Source organism: Lotus japonicus, chromosome 2, assembly GCF_012489685.1.
Source record: "Lotus japonicus ecotype B-129 chromosome 2, LjGifu_v1.2".
Lineage (NCBI taxonomy): Eukaryota > Viridiplantae > Streptophyta > Magnoliopsida > Fabales > Fabaceae > Lotus > Lotus japonicus.
The window spans coordinates 50,176,682-50,193,948 of NC_080042.1; the positions used below are offsets into that span (position 1 = coordinate 50,176,682).

General features: G+C 38.4%; 3 protein-coding genes across 3 annotated transcripts; all 3 read left to right on the top strand.

Moving 5' to 3' along the window:
- The first annotated feature begins 1,443 nt into the window (after window positions 1-1,443).
- LOC130738216 (uncharacterized) lies at window positions 1,444-4,272 on the top strand. The gene is made up of 2 exons (XM_057590152.1): window positions 1,444-1,991; window positions 3,966-4,272. Exons 1-2 carry the CDS (start codon window positions 1,591-1,593, stop codon window positions 4,069-4,071), a joined length of 507 nt encoding a protein of 168 aa, XP_057446135.1. The 5' UTR covers window positions 1,444-1,590; the 3' UTR covers window positions 4,072-4,272.
- A 1,782-nt stretch (window positions 4,273-6,054) lies between these two features.
- LOC130738217 (uncharacterized) lies at window positions 6,055-8,778 on the top strand. The gene is made up of 2 exons (XM_057590153.1): window positions 6,055-6,736; window positions 6,830-8,778. The coding sequence occupies exon 2, from the start codon at window positions 7,398-7,400 to the stop codon at window positions 7,899-7,901; it is 504 nt and encodes a 167-aa protein (XP_057446136.1). The 5' UTR covers window positions 6,055-6,736; window positions 6,830-7,397; the 3' UTR covers window positions 7,902-8,778.
- Window positions 8,779-9,951: 1,173 nt separating this feature from the next.
- Window positions 9,952-12,387, top strand: LOC130738215 (putative pentatricopeptide repeat-containing protein At3g49142). Its single transcript, XM_057590151.1, has one exon. The coding sequence runs from the start codon at window positions 10,269-10,271 to the stop codon at window positions 12,282-12,284; it is 2,016 nt and encodes a 671-aa protein (XP_057446134.1). The 5' UTR covers window positions 9,952-10,268; the 3' UTR covers window positions 12,285-12,387.
- Window positions 12,388-17,267: the final 4,880 nt, after the last annotated feature.

Sequence of the window (17,267 nt, forward strand, 5' to 3'; positions counted from 1 at the left end):
TTTTATTCTGTGTAGCGAGCTGCTCCCTGCCTATCTGCGTGGGGGTTGGCAATGCGACATTCTGGGCTAAGCACGCTTGTTGTGATTTAGAGGGAACTCAACTTGTGCGGTTTGTCTTGCCCCTCTGTTGTCTCGTGTTTTTCCTTTGCTTGTTGGAGGCTCTAATTTCCCATGGTGCCATCTTGTTGTAGGATTTTTTTAAAGGCTGCTTTATGTGTTTTTCATTTTTTTTTCTTGGCTGCTCCTAGTGTGCCGGCTTCTCTTTGAGCCTTTTTTCTAGTCGATTTATGGTTCTAGTATGTAGTGTTTTGTTTGCTCGTGTTCTCGGCTTTTTTCTCTCTTGTATCTCCGCTTTGTATTTCTTTTTCCTATACATACAATTAGGGGTGTACAAGACCCGACCCTACCCGCCAACCCGTCCCGGCCCAAGCCTTTAAGGTTGGATTGAACCCGGTCCGATCATTAAAAGAGACCGGGTTCGAGTTGATCTTTGAGTTACCCGACTTCGGGTAAGGTCGGGTTCGGGTTGACACTCGGGTCACCCGGCCCGTCCCACATATATATTTTATAAAATTTTAATTTGTTATAATGATTAAAATGTGATACATGATGCTCAAATTTATCTTACCATGTAGATGAGATTAAAATGTTTAATATCTACCTTATGAATTAAATAAACGTTGGTCAAACTATGGACACTTTCATGCTCTAACAAGAGAAAATCATGTGTGTGTATTATGCATATGTGAGACAAGTGAAGAAATGATCAAACAGTAAACCTCACAAGTGCAATAGATTATAAAAGAATTGGATCCTTTCAAGTTATTTCTTCTAAAAAATAGTTCCAACTCATAACTCTTTTAGTATGTTATTATCTTTAAATTTTACAATTAGTATCAAATAGTCTTAAACTTATTGTCCCTCGGGCCAACCCGGTCTCGTCCTACATAGACACGTCATAAATTGGACCCGCATAATGTCGGGTTGCTTCGGGTCTAGGGACGGGTTAGGGTCTATGAATTGACCCGATCAATATTTAGGACCGGGTTAGGATTAACCAAAACCCGTCCCAACCCGTCCCTTGTACACCCCTACATACAATGTTCCAATTGACATTGTTATCTAACATGAGAGATCCAATCCTTATACACTCACATGCAATCCCTCGATCTCCAAGGGTTAACTTAAGTGGTAAGTGCTATAAGACACAAGAGTTAAAGAAAATGAAGAGTGAAAGAACCAGGTTTCAAAAGCAGGGAAAATAACTACTAGTTTACTAACATTACTAACAATAACATCTAGCATTTGCCCAAAAAAAACATTGAATCCCTCCATGTCTTTCATGGGAAAATGGACAGGTAAAAGTGCTCTTAACCGTGTCCTACATGGAGCTGATAATGAAAATCCATTGCAAATTACCTGAAAGTCCTTAATCACGAAGGATAGCATAACAATTTTCGTGTCTTCTAACCGTCTCCATCTTCAAAAATCCAACCTCATTCCCTTGTCACTCTTTCACATTTTTCTCCCAACTCCATCCAATTTCACCACTCAAATAACCAAACCCAGCACAAAAAACAGCAACAAGCCATGTCCATAATTTCATCCTCAACACTCACAAACTCCAATGTCTCACTCCATCCTTCATTGCTCACTATATCTACCTCTCAATTTCCAGTCTTTCAAACTACCCTTTTCCCCAAACCCTTTCACTTTCTCCAGCCACTTTCCTTCTCACACAGAAAACCCACCATCCCAGTTTTCTGCAAGTCTCCTGAAGCAGCAGAAGAACCCTCAATTCCAGAAGATGAGTGGCTTCAGAAGCTTCCTGAGAAGACCAAGCCCCTCTACTCTCACAGCTTGCCTTGCATTGAGGCATGGCTGAAGAGCCTTGGGTTCCAACAGAGCAAGGTTGATAGGGCTATGTGGCTTGTGCATAAGCCTGATTGGCATGCTCACCTCGCTTTGGATATCACTGACCTCAATATAAGGTGGGTTTCTTCATTGTTTTTACTCTTCAGGTTGTTTGAGTGTTGGTTTTGTGTTGTGGGTTCTTGCACTTTTGGTGTTTGATTTAATGCATGTGTGGGTGTTCAACTGTTCATGTATGAAGGTTTGCACACGGTGTTACCTATCCAACTTTGTGTGGTTTGGGATATTCAATTAGAAGATAATTATGTTAATGCCTGCTCTTTATTTACTTTCACATTGTTGTTGTTCCCCTGTGCAGACGTGTGGTGTGCCAAATTTAATATAGCAGAAGTAAACTTGCATAAGAGATTGCTTTTTACCCACATTATGAGTCAGTGTAGCCTCAATTGTTTGATTTCTTCTATCTACACTCTACAACCACCAGTGATTATACTCTATTATTTGCTCTACTGCTCTTTTGATCAACTGAAAACATAAGCACTCGTATCTTTTATCTCCCAACGCCTTGCTATTTTGAACGAATATTTTGGTTATTCTGCTTAAAGATATAAATTTTATTTTACCATGTTAAATGTTAATATGTGTATGGAACAAAATCTCTATAAAAAATATGAGTTTCAATAACAATAATTTAGCTGAAACTCCACTCAGAATCATGGTTACATGGCACAGAAAGTTTGAAGTACTGTACAATGAAATTTGATCATTAGTTTGTTATTTTTTGGGTGGTGATTAGTTTTTTAGTGCTGTATGTTTTATTAATTGCAGCATGTTAATTGATTTGTTTTATGTTCCCTCCCTTTTGTTATTTATCCTCTTATTAACTATGACGGGTCAATGTAACCAAAAACAAGAATGGTCTAGGAACAATATGTATAATTTGATGAGCAAAAGTAAACTATGGCAAGCTCTTTTCTTTTTGTTTTAAAAAGTATAACTTAAGTAGTTGTCCATTATATGCATCTGCAAAAGGACTGAAACAATTAGGAAGCTAAATGATGATCTAAATGGTGATTACCAGAAACAAAGTTGTAAGATATCCAAATGTGTTAAATGTAAGTGCTATTCCCAATGAAAGTAAAATAAATCAGGCAATTTTGGTTAAGGGCCGCATTCTCCTCTAGAATGAATATTTTAATTCATTCACATGTTGCTCCAAGATTTCAAAAAGTTTACTTAAGCACCTGTGTTATATAGTTAAACATGATATCTTTGATTTTAAGGGAGGAAAACAACGATGCGTATTTTGAAGTAGAGAGAGAGGAGAAGCTATAGTAATTAACATAGAAACTTTCTTTTGCTTTCCTCCTTGGCTGCCTGTTTTTACGAGTCAGGAAGATGTGTCAGTTAGAAAGTTTGCTTTACTTCCATTGAAGAAAGCTGAAGTGAAAGATAATTGAATCATAAAGATAATTTTGCCTCACTATTTAGGAAGAAAAAATCACTTTGTTTCTGTTTTTGGAAAACTGTTGCTTTAATGCTTCTTGGATATACTGCTGATTTTATGAAGGTCCTTGAAGATAATGTCATAATCTTTTGCTAGAATTCATATATAAGTAGACTTTGTGTTGCATATTTTTTATTAACTTGTTATCTGAATTAAAATTTCTAGCGGGGCTGAGAGGGAATACGACTGAGGCTACACTTTCTGTCATTAATGGTTTACATCCTTCCGTACGTGCATGTTTGGAATTTGGATACACAATGGAAAGTTATGGTGTAGCCAAAATCATGGTGGACAGCTATAAAAGCTAAGAGAAGTTGCTTTTGTCCATCTTGGTTTTGACCCACCATGATTTTCTGGTGTGTATCGAAACATGCACTATATGATACTGACTGTAAATTCAGTTTCATTAGCGAATAAACTGCTGGTCTTGTTACAAGTTGGATGTCAAATACTCGGGAACCATTATTGAGTAATTCCATCGTAAAGGTGAATGGAGTTTACATGGCACGTTAATATCAATGGTTAATATAAAATGTAGGTTCTAACTCCCTCCTTGTAGCCATTGATGAGTTTTAATTTGGTGCAGGTATTTGAAGACTGGACCTGGAAATCTTGACAAAGATATGGAAAGGAGGTTTAGTTATGCTTTGAGCAGAGAAGACATTGAGAATGCTGTACTTGGAGGACCATAGCTATTTTGCTTTCTATCTGTCAAATATATACAATGGCTTATTAGTTCCATGTTGGAAGTTTTTAGTCAATTCAGACGTTGAATGCCTGTAACCTTAAATTTCACGTTAACTTCAATACTGTAAAAGTGTAAATCAACTAAAAGCTTTGCAGCGTTTAGATGTATACCCTTTAGCATTAATTTTCACAAATTGGTTATAATATCCAGAGTTTGTAGATAGTGGAAACTCTATGTCATGCTTCCACTTACGCTGATGACCCCCCTTTTTTCCCTCTTAACATTGATACTTTGTCTGATGCAGATTTGAAAACTACCATTGGTGGATGTTAACATCTGAAGTTTAATCCTTCTTGTTTCTTTCCCAGTGTTCATGACTTCAGTTTACAAATATGGTTGCCTAACTGTATAGTGTTGTTATATGTCTGCAAAAAACTTCATTTGATCAGTTCGATACATGTGATAAATGTAGTTTAAAAATGAATAATTTTGGAGAAAGAGGCTTTACTTAATTCTGCTACATGCATCATCAGAGTGCAAACCCCGCCGGAATTTCATGAAAAATAAATCACTTAAAATCACAAAAAATGAATTCAAAATAAAGTAGGAAAAGTTATTGTTAAGTTTTTTTTTTTGGTACATGGGAAAAATGACAAAAGACACTAAAGCGCTAAAAGATCCCTAGCTAAAAACGACTCCACCAAGCTCGGGGGAGCCACGAACTCCTGGAGAGCACATTGGAGCCAAGCCCCTTCTCCAGCGAGACAATCAGCCGGGCCATTTGCATCCCTTGGCAAGTGGTGAATATGCACTTCCCACCTACGACAAAGTAACAAATGAACTGCCTTAATTTCTGGAGCAAGAGAGTGATAACAGTGATTCCCATCCCGGAGGGCATTAACTAATTCCATACAATCAGTTTCACAGTAAAGCTTCTGATAGCCCCTATCCCAAGCGAGCTTAAGCCCCATCAACATCGCACGAACCTCCGCTGTCATGGGACCTCCACCAGCCGCTCCAGCATAGAAACCCACCTTCCAAGCTGCCGTGCTATCCCGGATCACACCCCCCATGCCCATGCAAATATGCAAAGGGCTAAACGCACCGTCCACCGTGAGTGAGCAAAAACCTATAGAGGAGGGAGCCAACGAGCAACATGCAACATGCCTACATAAAAAATAATGTTAAAGATTTCATTTTAAACAATTTTAAACATAAATCACTTTAATCATTCTCACTTGTTTGTTGCTCCACCACCGATTAAACCACCATGGATGAGTCACGATGTGCCACCACCTCTCCCTTGATCTTATGCCTCTCAGTCAGTCCTCTTCATACAACCGTAAGAATAACTGTCTCCACCATGAGGTCTATTGCAGTCTAGCCATGGTGCCATCATTCTTCCTAAGCATATTGGAGAAATCGAGATTTGCACAAGATGCAAGGGAAAAATGTGAATAGAGTAACTTGTTAATCATGGACCAATGCAAACGAGCATCGACCATAAAAGAATGAGTTGATATAAACTCTTTTTTGGTTACAGAAAGGAAATGAGTTGATATAAATTGATGGCTTAAAAACACTTTTGGTCCCCCATGAATACACTTTGTGCAAGATTGGTCCCTAAACTTTAAAAATAGCGCCCTGAGTCCCCCACTTTACCCTCCGTTAACAAAAGTAGTTCCTCCGTCAAATTTCTAACGTTTATATCATATGTGACACATTTTAATTGATGTGTATGCTTATTAGGAGAGAGATTATCCTGTGTGGCAGATTGCTTCTTAGAAAAAATGAATTTGCATCGGGTAAATGGTCACATTGGTCCCTGGAAGTTCACACCGACTTCAGAATAGTCCCTGGATGAATTTAATTAGGCTCGCGGTCCCCAGAAGTGGCAAAAAATAGTCATAGTAGTCCTTAAAATCCCTAAGCGTCCGTTAACCATTTACCTGATGTTAAACACTTCAAATTAGTCCCTGAAATCATCCTGAGCTAGAACTTTCCATGGGTTTCTCAAGCCTACACTCTTCTTCTATTTTTCCTAATTCTTCCCTTATATCTTCATCTTCTTCAGCAAAATCATCAGGTTCATATCCAATATCCAAATTCTCATCCCAAAAGTCCAAATCTTCTTCTGTTAGCCCTGCATTTTCTTCTTCATTGTTTCCCAATGTGTCCATGGTTCTACGCAACCGAAAGATTAGCTCAAACACAAGTTGCTGACATGTTCTTTTCCTCACACATGTTTATGTTTTTAATTTTCTTGATTTTCCATTCAATTTCCCTCATCAATTAGGTAACACTTCACCCTCTTGCTGAATCAGATTCACCCTGTGAAAACTCTAGGGTTGTACGTATATCTTTGTCTTTCAAGGTGCAAAGTCTCAATCCTTTTTGTGAAATTTTCAAAGTACAAATCAGTGTTTGCATGACCCTGCTCTGTTTTTTCTTCCTCTGTTTTGCTTCAAAAGGAATGAAGTTGAATATGGAGTCAGTTCCAAAGTGCCTTCAAGATGTTTGCGTAAATTACCCACTTGGTTTTTAGTGAGTATGGGTTCTCATAAAGGGTTTTTCCATAGAAAGATGGAGTTTTTTTCTGGGTATTTTGAGGTGTTTTTTTCTAAGCTTGTACAAACTCTGTTCTGGGTTTTCACCAAAGTGTTCATGAGGTATTGAATTTTCTTCTATTACAAATTTAAATACACTGTTCAATACCTATTCTTTACCTTCATCTATTTTTTGTTTTCTTTTTATTGTTTCAGATTCTATAGCCCTGAAGCAATGAACTCTGTTTGTTCTTCTAAATTTTCCCATGAAAATCACCTAATTGAGTCAAATCATTCTGAGCCAAAAACTGAGGATGAAGCTGGATTTTCTGATTCTTCTAGAGATACCTTTTTGGAGTCTGAAAATTCTGGGGCATTTTCTGATGCTCTATCACATGAAAGTAATGAAATTGAGTCTAATGGGTGCCAGCCAATGGCAGAAGCCATGAAAGATTGTTAGTTCTGAAACTGCTGTTGATGGTAGTGAGAATCCTGGCCTTGAAGAAGAGGAGACAAGTAAGCTGGTTTTCAAGTTCCAATACAGAGTTGGAATTGCAACTTCAATGAAGAACTCAAGGGAGATTATCATGAAAGTAGTGATTTTGTTGAGAGGGATACTGTTTTTGCAAGTGCCAACAAGTATGAATTTTTGTCTGGCAAGAGTTCTAGCCACTTCTTGGAAGAACCTGAGACTGCAAATTTGACTGTTGAAGAGTTTCATGTTCATTCAAATGATGAGTTTCCATTGGAGAATCAGGTTACCAATGATTCTGAGAGAAAACTCATGCCAGAAAATTGTGAAGGGGTTGTTGATGCAGAAAATCATGTCAATGTCACAGAAAGTGTACACAAAGAGGAGGTGTCATTAGAGAAGCTCAAGACTGTGTTATCTGTAGAACAACAATCTTTGCAACCTGTTACGCGTAATTTTCTTTCAGAAGATGATTTTATTTGTTCAAGTTCTGATTCAGATTCTGTCACTTCTATGGATGATGGGTTTTTATCAGACACAGACTTTGGAACCACTACTGAGATTGACACATTGGGAAACAATGAAGAAGAAAATGCAGGACTAACAGAAGAAGATTTGGACTTTTGGGATGAGAATTTGGATATTGGATATGAACCTGATGATTTTGCTGAAGAAGATGAAGATATAATGGAAGAATTAGGAAAAATAGAAGAAGAGTGTAGGCTTGAGAAACCCATGGGAAGTTCTAGCTCAGGGATGATTTCAGGGACTAATTTGAAGTGTTTAACATCAAGTAAATGGTTAACGGACGTTTAGGGATTTTAACGTCAGGGACTACTATGACTATTTTTTGCCACTTATGGGGACCGCGAGCCTAATTAAATTCATCCAGGGACTATTCTGAAGTCGGTGTGAACTTCCAGGGACCAATGTGACCATTTACCCAATTTGCATCAGTTTCATCTTCTCCATATGCATCATCATCTCCTTCTCCTTCATCATCATCTCCATCTTTCTTCTTCATCGTCATTAAATCTTGAAATCCCATCGTTCTGGTAGCCATCTAAATTCAAATCATATTCTCCAACCCAAAAACCCCAAACCCATAAACACCATAGCCACCTCTGTCAATCAGCGTATGAATAAGATTTAAACCGTTTGCAAACTTGTCCTCTAGCTCCATTGATGATTGGACTTGGTATCATTTACATTAAAGAAACATGATCATCGTATCATCGTGTCTGGAAACTAGATTGTTGACATTATTTGAATTAGCAACATCCCTAACCCCTAACCCAAACACCATAGCCACCTAAATTCAAATAGGCATTAGGGGTTAAAGTTCGATGATTTAACAAAATTTATGGGCGAATTGTTCTCCAATTAAGTTCGATCAAATTTCTGGGCAATTTATGGGTGTTTGTTCAAATTGGGGGTTAAGATTCATCTAAATTCAAATCATCTTCACATACGTTGCTGCTGGGTTTAATGTTTCCTTTCTGTTACTTTGGGAAGAAGAAATAGTAATTAGTTCAGAGAGAGAGAGAGAGAGATTAGTTATGTGATTTGGGAGCTTTTTGGGTTTTTGGGTTTCATGATAGAGAAAATGATGAATATGGTGGAAGAAGAAGATGTGGAATTTCCTGGGTTTCTTCATCTTTTTTTATTTTTTCAATTATTTTTTAAAATTACATCTTTATCCCTAGAACCGTTAGTTTTTTTACGGAAGGACCAATTTTGTTGACGGAGGGTAACGTGGGGGACCTAGAGTGCTATTTTTAAAGTTTGGGGACCATTCTTGCACAAAGTGCATTCGTGGGGGACCAAAAGTGCTTTTAAGCCTAAATTGATAATATGTGTAGGATACCCAGGATTTTTCTTTAAACAGAAGCAAAGAAAAAAAAAAATGCTACATCCTCAAGGCTGGAAAACCAACAACATTCCTGAATAAAATGTCTAGCAAGTCTCTAGGAGAAAAGAGGTGAATCAAGAAGTCAATTGTAGAAGAAACCCTCAACTTTGCAAGAAAATTTGATGTTATGTTTCCTTCACGAGGCAAATGGCCGAAGGAAATCTCTCACTACAACCGCAACAACTCTTTGATAGCAGCCAATGATCGATGCAAAATGAGGCCAAAGAGGGACCACGGTTATGACAAAATGGATCACCAACAAGGGGTCCAAGGAAACCACCACGCGTGCGATATCCCCACTGCCAACGAAGTTGTAAGCCACGGAAAATGGCCAAAAATTCAATCTTCAAAATCCTTGAAAATCCACAGGAACTCGAAAAACCAAGGATCCAACTACCCCACAGTCCGTGAGCAAACCCCTAAACCCAGCTTGGCTAGGATTACCAAGGTAGCCTCCTTCCACATTCAACGTAACCAACCCAACAACGGTCTCGGCCAAGCAATCCACTGGGATGAAGAGAGCCAAGAAGGTTGGGATAAGGTGTTATGAATGAAGGAGAAAGTTCTACTCACCTTATGCATCACTGCACCAATAGAACGATCATTGCCCTTGAAATACAACCTACCGGTTCTTTCAAACCTCTCACAAATTTTATGTGTGATACAAGTAGAGATTTTATTTTTATATACATAAAACAAATTGTTGTTTTACAAATAAATTAGACTACCGTGTGAGTTTGCTGAGAGAAACCAACATAACAATTCTCTAATCAAGCGATTACTCGGGGAAGAGACTTTGTTCCTAAGACACTCCTACAAGCTATTAATGATTGCTATTGAGAAGTTTGTATGGGTGACAAATGTTACTAAACAAAAGTAAGGCGAAATATAAATAGACAAAAGCTTAAACCACTAAAAGTAAACAACCGAAAGTTGTATAAATTAAAGACCGAAATGAGAGACGGCTGAAAGACGGTATATAAACTTAAATGCTAAAAAGTAAAGGCATGAAAGTAAAAGACAAAGATAAATGTGGGAATTTACAAACTTTTTAACATTTAATAAGTGCATACATATTGAAATTCAAAAAAAAAAAAAAAGTGCATACATATTTACAAATACAACCCAAGAATATCTAAAATTCCTCTTAGAGCACGCCAAATTAACTACATGTTCGTTTGGTTCTCTGACCAATAACAGGCGAAAAATTCCCAGATTTTGCTTAACAATGCTGTGCCATCAAACTTGACCAAAGTAACAGCTTCAAATTCATGAAACCTCCTCTGTCTCGAAACATTTCCAAATTGCAAGCATTGGTTTCTTCATTCCAAAAATCACTAGCATCCTTTCAGAGCCCAGTTATTGCTGTGGAACTTCTGGGCAAAGCACTAGACCAATACCCAGATATTATAGCCTTGAAAAATGTCCACACCAAGCTTATTTATCTCAATTCTCATGAAAACCCATCTCTGGGAATCAAACTCATGAGAGCCTATGCTGCCTGTGGAGAACCAGGGACGGCACGCAAGGTGTTCGATGAAATTCCTGAGAGGAATGTTGTTTTCTACAATGTCATGATCAGAAGCTATGTGAATAATCGTTGGTATAATGACGCGTTGCTTGTTTTCAGAGAGATGGTTAATGGTGGGTTTAGACCGGACAATTATACCTACCCTTGTGTCCTGAAGGCGTGCTCTTGCTCTGACAATTTGAGGTTTGGGTTGCAGCTTCATGGAGCTATGTTGAAGGTTAGGCTGGATTGGAATTTGTTTGTCGGGAACGGTCTCATTTCTATGTACGGGAAATGTGGTTGCTTGCTGGAGGCAAGGTATGTTCTTGATGAGATGCCGAGGAGGGATGTTGTGTCGTGGAACTCAATGGTTGCAGGCTATGCGCAGAATATGCGGTTTGATGATGCATTGGAAGTTTGTCGGGAAATGGATGATTTGGGACAAAAACCTGATGCTGGTACAATGGCGAGTCTCATGCCAGCAGTAACTAACACTTCGTCGGACAATGTTTTGTATGTTAAGGATATTTTTATAAATTTGGAGAAGAAGAGTTTGGTCTCGTGGAATGTGATGATAACTGTCTATATGAAAAATTCCATGCCGGGAAATGCTATAGATTTGTATTTGCAAATGGAGAAAAGTGAAGTCGAGCCAGATGCAATCACTTGTGCTAGTGTTCTTCCAGCATGTGGTGATCTTTCAGCTTTGTTGTTAGGAAGGAGGATTCACGAATATGTTGAGAGGAAGAAACTACGTCCGAATTTGCTGCTGGAAAATTCATTGATAGACATGTACGCTAGGTGCGGATGTCTAGAAGATGCACAAAAGGTCTTTGACAAAATGAAGTTTCGTGATGTTGCATCGTGGACATCATTGATATCTGCCTATGGTATGACTGGGCAAGGCTGCAATGCTTTGGCACTTTTCTCAGAAATGCAAAATTCAGGTATAAGTCCAGATCATATCGCCTTTGTCGCAATTCTCTCAGCTTGTAGCCATTCAGGATTATTGGAAGAAGGGAAAGTTTACTTTAAGCAGATGACTGATGATTACAGAATAACACCAAGAATTGAACACTTTGCGTGCTTGGTAGATCTTTTAGGACGTGCTGGGCGAGTAGATGAGGCCTATGATGTCATCAAACAGATGCCATTAGAACCTAATGAAAGAGTTTGGGGGACACTACTTAGTTCTTGCAGGGTGTACTCCAACATGGATATTGGCCTCTTAGCAGCTGACAACCTACTTCAGTTGTCTCCTGAGCAATCAGGTTATTATGTGTTGTTATCTAATATTTACGCAAAGGCCGGTAGATGGAAAGAAGTAACAGAAGTTAGATCATTAATGAAGAGAAGAAGAATTCGGAAAACGCCCGGCATCAGCAATGTTGAGCTGAACAGTCAGGTTCACACATTTCTCGCCGGTGACACGTCGCATCCGCAGTCAAAGGAGATCTATGAAGAGCTATATGTGCTGGTGGGAAAGATGAAGGAGTTGGGTTATGTTCCTGAAACTGATTCTGCACTTCATGATGTGGAGGAGGAGGATAAGGAAGGCCATCTAGCTGTTCACAGTGAAAAGCTAGCTATTGTGTTTGCTCTTTTGAATACCCATGAGTCTCCGATCAGAATTACCAAAAACCTTCGTGTTTGTGGAGATTGCCATATTGCTGCTAAGCTTATCTCCAAGATAGTTGGACGTGAAATTGTTATTAGGGACACCAATCGATTCCACCATTTTAAGGATGGCTTATGCTCATGTGGTGATTATTGGTGAGGTTCTTGATGAAAATATAACTGGAATCTGCTACTATAATTGAGGTTGTTTTCACTACAAGAAATTGTAATAATAGCTACAGAAAAAGGTAATCGCTAGCTAATTTTTGAGAGTTAGATATTGAAATTTTACCAAGAAAGTAACTATCAATTAGTAACGAATTAACCCTGATCATTGTTTAAAAATAAAATAAAATCACTAATCTCCGATTTTCTCATTCATTAGCATTTGGATTGAACCCAAATTGACAATCTGCAACCTAACCGCAGACCAGTGTTTGGAACTTCTTTTGCCAGTGATAGCCTCCTTTTTGATTGGGGGAAATGTTCATGAGGTCGATTATCATAAATCATCTCCATTTACCAAAATGCTTTGGGATAACAATAAATTTGGACAGAACTGGAATTCCTCGGTTAAAATGTGCAGAAGACTGCTGGTTTCAGAGACAATTGAATGAAATGTGATGAATGATAGTTTAAGAAGAGAAATAAGGGTCTATTAAGATTGAGTGTTTTACTCAACTACTTATATAGGGCAGTTGAGTGCAGCAGCAGTCTATTCAGATTGATAACTTATGTATTTATGGTTTTTGAATGCAGAAATGCAGAATTGAATTACATCAGTCTTTCTGTGCTGTTCCTTTATTTATGGGTAATGTAGGATGTTAACAAATTAATTTCTCCATTATTTATATGTTAGTTTAGGATCCGTTATGATACAGTGATGCACTCCAAAGAAAGCATGTTTAGCATCTTTAACTGAATTCAAACTTGCCCTATACGACTGGGCTTAGAACTAGAACAATGACCTATGCAAAGTTCCACAAACTTCCTTAGATTGCTAGTAGCATTCCACATTGTCAAACAACCAATTAATCTAAAAGGTTAAGTTATTGGGTAAGGGCCACATGAGTTGTTTTATATTATATTCCTAACATGTCTCCTTACACTAGAGCCTATTTGGGCTTGAAGCGTGAATTATGCATAAGCTCACCTACCATGTGCTGAAATTCCACATTTCATTAGAAATGGGGCGACAAGGATCGAACTCTAAGTCTTTTGATCATAGAGGCTCTAATACCAACTTGAAAGTAAGAGAAATAATAATAGTATTGCTTGAATAGAGAATAATGGGTACTTACATTATATAGAAGAAAATAATGTATGTACGCAATCTCCTAATAAGAGAACAAATCTCCTAATATTAGAAACAAATATTCTAATTAATTCTAATAATTCAACATATCACAACAAAAAAAAATATTCTAATAAGTTTGGGTCTGACCTGGTTCGGGTAAAGAGAAACTCCCTGATCTCTCAAAGGTGTTTTTCATGGTTCGTAGCAAAGAAGGTCGAAGTCCAGTGATGATGGAAGACTAATTCGTTAATAGTTCAGCCTTAGCTTTTGGAAAAGGTACCATAAAAGGATCCTTCTCTTTTCCGAGTGCCCCAACCGTGATGATCGATCCACCTCTTCTGAACGCCCCAATCGTGATGATCGATGGTGCACTTACTACAAGAAGTCTGGTCTCACCAAAGAATTTTTTTTCAAACTTCAAGGAAGGGACAAAGTCCTTGGACTTATGAGCGGGTCTAAAGGTGTTGCTCAAGGGTGTGCAAATCACAGTGGTTCATTTATTTTGTCAATTTTTTATCCCCAAAAGTAGCTCAAGTGGTAAGAGTTAAGTGACATGAGGATTGAAGGAATGAAGGGTGAAAGGTTAGGGTTCAAACCCTACTATATGCTTTTTCTCCCTACTATATGCTTTTTCTCTCCTCTTTGCCTTTCTCTGTTAGTTCTTTGATGGAGAAGAAGAGAATAATGATGTTAATTCAAGAGACATTTAGCTTTCTTTTATAATATCAATAGTGCTATTTTCCTTATCTCTTTAAACAACTTATGTAGTGGTTTCTTATCTTTAACAACCACTCACTTTTACACTTTGTTTGGCTGCAGAGAGATAGAGAAGAGAGAGATAGAGAAGAGATTGTTGAAGCACCCTTGTTTGGTGTGGGAGAGGAGGGAGGGTGAGAGGCTGCAGAGGTGGGGCCCACCCCAAAATGTGGTCGAGAAAAGGAATAGTAACAAGTGGCTTTTTTTTCGTTTCTAGCAATTAGTGGCGGTTTAAAACAGCCACTATTTGCATCTGACATCCAAAAATTATTTTTTTAATCCACAGTCAACTTTTTCTCTCTCTTCCACATCATTATTTCTCATCTCTCTTCTTTATCTCTATTATACCAAACAACCCAATAAATTTACTCTATCTCTCACGGTCTCACCTATTTCTCTTTACTCAACTTCTCTCTTCTCTACTCTCTCTTCTCTATCTCTCTCTTCACAACCAAACATAGTAAGGAAGAGGAGAGAGAATTTAAACCACCAACTAACTTTATCTCTTTAATTGCTAACGACCATCACATTTTTTTTTTTGGACAAAGGTTAACGGGACATAGAAAGACGGGCCAAGCCCAAGGTTACAAGCAAAAACGTGACACTGTAGGCCAAGGATGCGGGTCAAAGCCCAAAAGAAAACAAGCCTACTCACGAAACTAAGCTAGAACCCTAAAGCGAAGATCAAAGGAGCCGCGACCAGCTAGCAGGAGGGCACAACGCTTGCCAGGATGTAGAGGGTTCTTCCCAAGGCATTTCTCTTTCATGTCTCAGAAAGGAACCTGCCATATTTCCAAAAGAAGTTAGACCAGGTGCCCTCAGATCCAGAAAAACTCTTCTAATGTGGTGCTTCCGTCCTCAAAGCTTCCCTTCTGATGATGGTTTTTATCTCTTCTGGGAGGTTGAAGTTCCAGTTTCCCATAAGCAGACCCCTGGTACAAAGCTTAGCAATGCAGTGAGCTCCACAATGTGCCTCCTTTCTGACCCAAGAGAAAGACCAGAGGGGATATCTTCTTTTCCAGCATAAAATGTCCTTAACCAGGTGGTTGACTTCCCCTGCTCTTCCTTCTCCTTTGCAAGCTTTGATAAATACCCTAATAAAAGTTAGTCCTATAAGTTACATGGGCCACATTAAATTATTATAAAATAATTCAACAATCTCTCACTTGGCTCATGTGACGACGTGATGATTCAACAAACTATAAGTGCGCGCCATACATTGAAATTTATCAAGTCATCATCTTTAATTGAAATGAGATATGACTAACAACTAGCATTCGCCTATAAAAAAAAATTACAACTTTTTTTATATTATTTTAATTTTTTAGATAAGTTTAAAGTGACTTTTTAGATATAGCTTCTTTTAGAAGTTTCTATCTCTTTCACTTTCACATTTATCTTTAAAACATATCTGAGCACACTCTTTCACTAGCATAGTGCTCTAGGTACCCACCCTTTTGGTTGCTACAAGTGCTAATATTTAATCCAGAGGGACAAGTTATTGTTATTCTCATAGGGCTTGTTTGGTACACCGTATTAGGCATGATAGTATAAGCATATACAATACATTATGGGCTTATCCATTGGTTGGTGCTCACATTGTATTGTATAAGCTTATACATCAATCTCTTCTTATACATCAAAATGATGGATTATTTAATCCACCCTATAGATGATGGATAATACATGATAAGAGTGTAATGTATAAACTACTTCAATATATTTAATCAACTGCCACCACCACCATCGCCGCCGCATCCACCACTACCACCACCATCATTGTCACCACCGTCGCCGGCACCACCACCACCACCACCACAACTGTCGCTGCCACCACAACCACGACCACCACCACTACCGTTGCCACCACAAACATCCTCCACAACCACCGCCTCCACTACAACCGTCGCCACCACGCTCTAGTCATCGTTATCGTCACTACCACCACCCTCTACCATCACCACCACCCTCCACCATCACCGCCGCCACTACTGCCACCACTATCACCACCATTGTCGTCGCCGCCACCACCATGCTCCACCACTGCCACCATCGTTGATACCTTTATACCGCCACTGCCGCCGCTCCCATCCTCCACCACCACCGCCACCGCCGCCACCAACACCACTATCACTGCCACTACCACCACCACCACCATCTACCACCACTACCACCACCATCACCTTTCAATACCACCACTACCACATCACCAGTGTTGCCACCAAAATATACAGTGTATGACCAAACGCTGTATAATATTAAAATTTTATCAGGCCTTATCCTATCAGGCCTAATACAATCAGGCCTTATACTATCAGACCTTATACTATACAACATACCAAACAGGCCCATATTTTTTATTTGTCATATGAGGTTACTTTTTTTTGGTAGGGGGCGTTTGTTACAAGTTTTACAAAAATATTTTCAGGAATGTTTTTCCCATGAATCTCATTACCAGCAAAGTCATTCCCAGGTAAAATGAAAAATGTGTTTGGTTAGTATACGTTATTCCCGGGAATGTTTTTCAAAATCATTTAATAGAAAAAATAGAAAAATAGAAAATAAGTAGTGGAAGAAAGAATTTGTGGAAAATAACTTCCATTACAATTTTTTTCTAATTTCTTCTAATGTACTAGTGCGATAGCCCGTGCGTTGCACGGAATTTTATGTTTATTTTTTAATAAATAAATTAGTTTATATATATATAATTTTTAAATTATAAATCAGAAAATTGTGTATCAGTCAATCGTGTAATAATATACGAAGAGAAATAAAGAATAAATAAATGAAATTGTGTCGTATACATCAAACATTTCCAAAAATTTCTTTAAACACTACATTTACAGTACTGGTCTGTTGTTTGTTTGACTCATCCAGTATACAAAGTTTTTTGTATAGGTAAATGTTAGTGGTTAGTTGTTAGTAAGTTAGAAAATCCCTTCAAATTTCCCTTCCAGGATTCGAACCCTGAACCTTCTCCTCCCCAACCCTTATGTCCCCTAGCTCTTACCACTTGAGCTAACCCTCAGGGACATCCAGTATACAAAGTTTAAGACCTTTTCTTGAGCGTACTCTAGAGAGAGCTACATA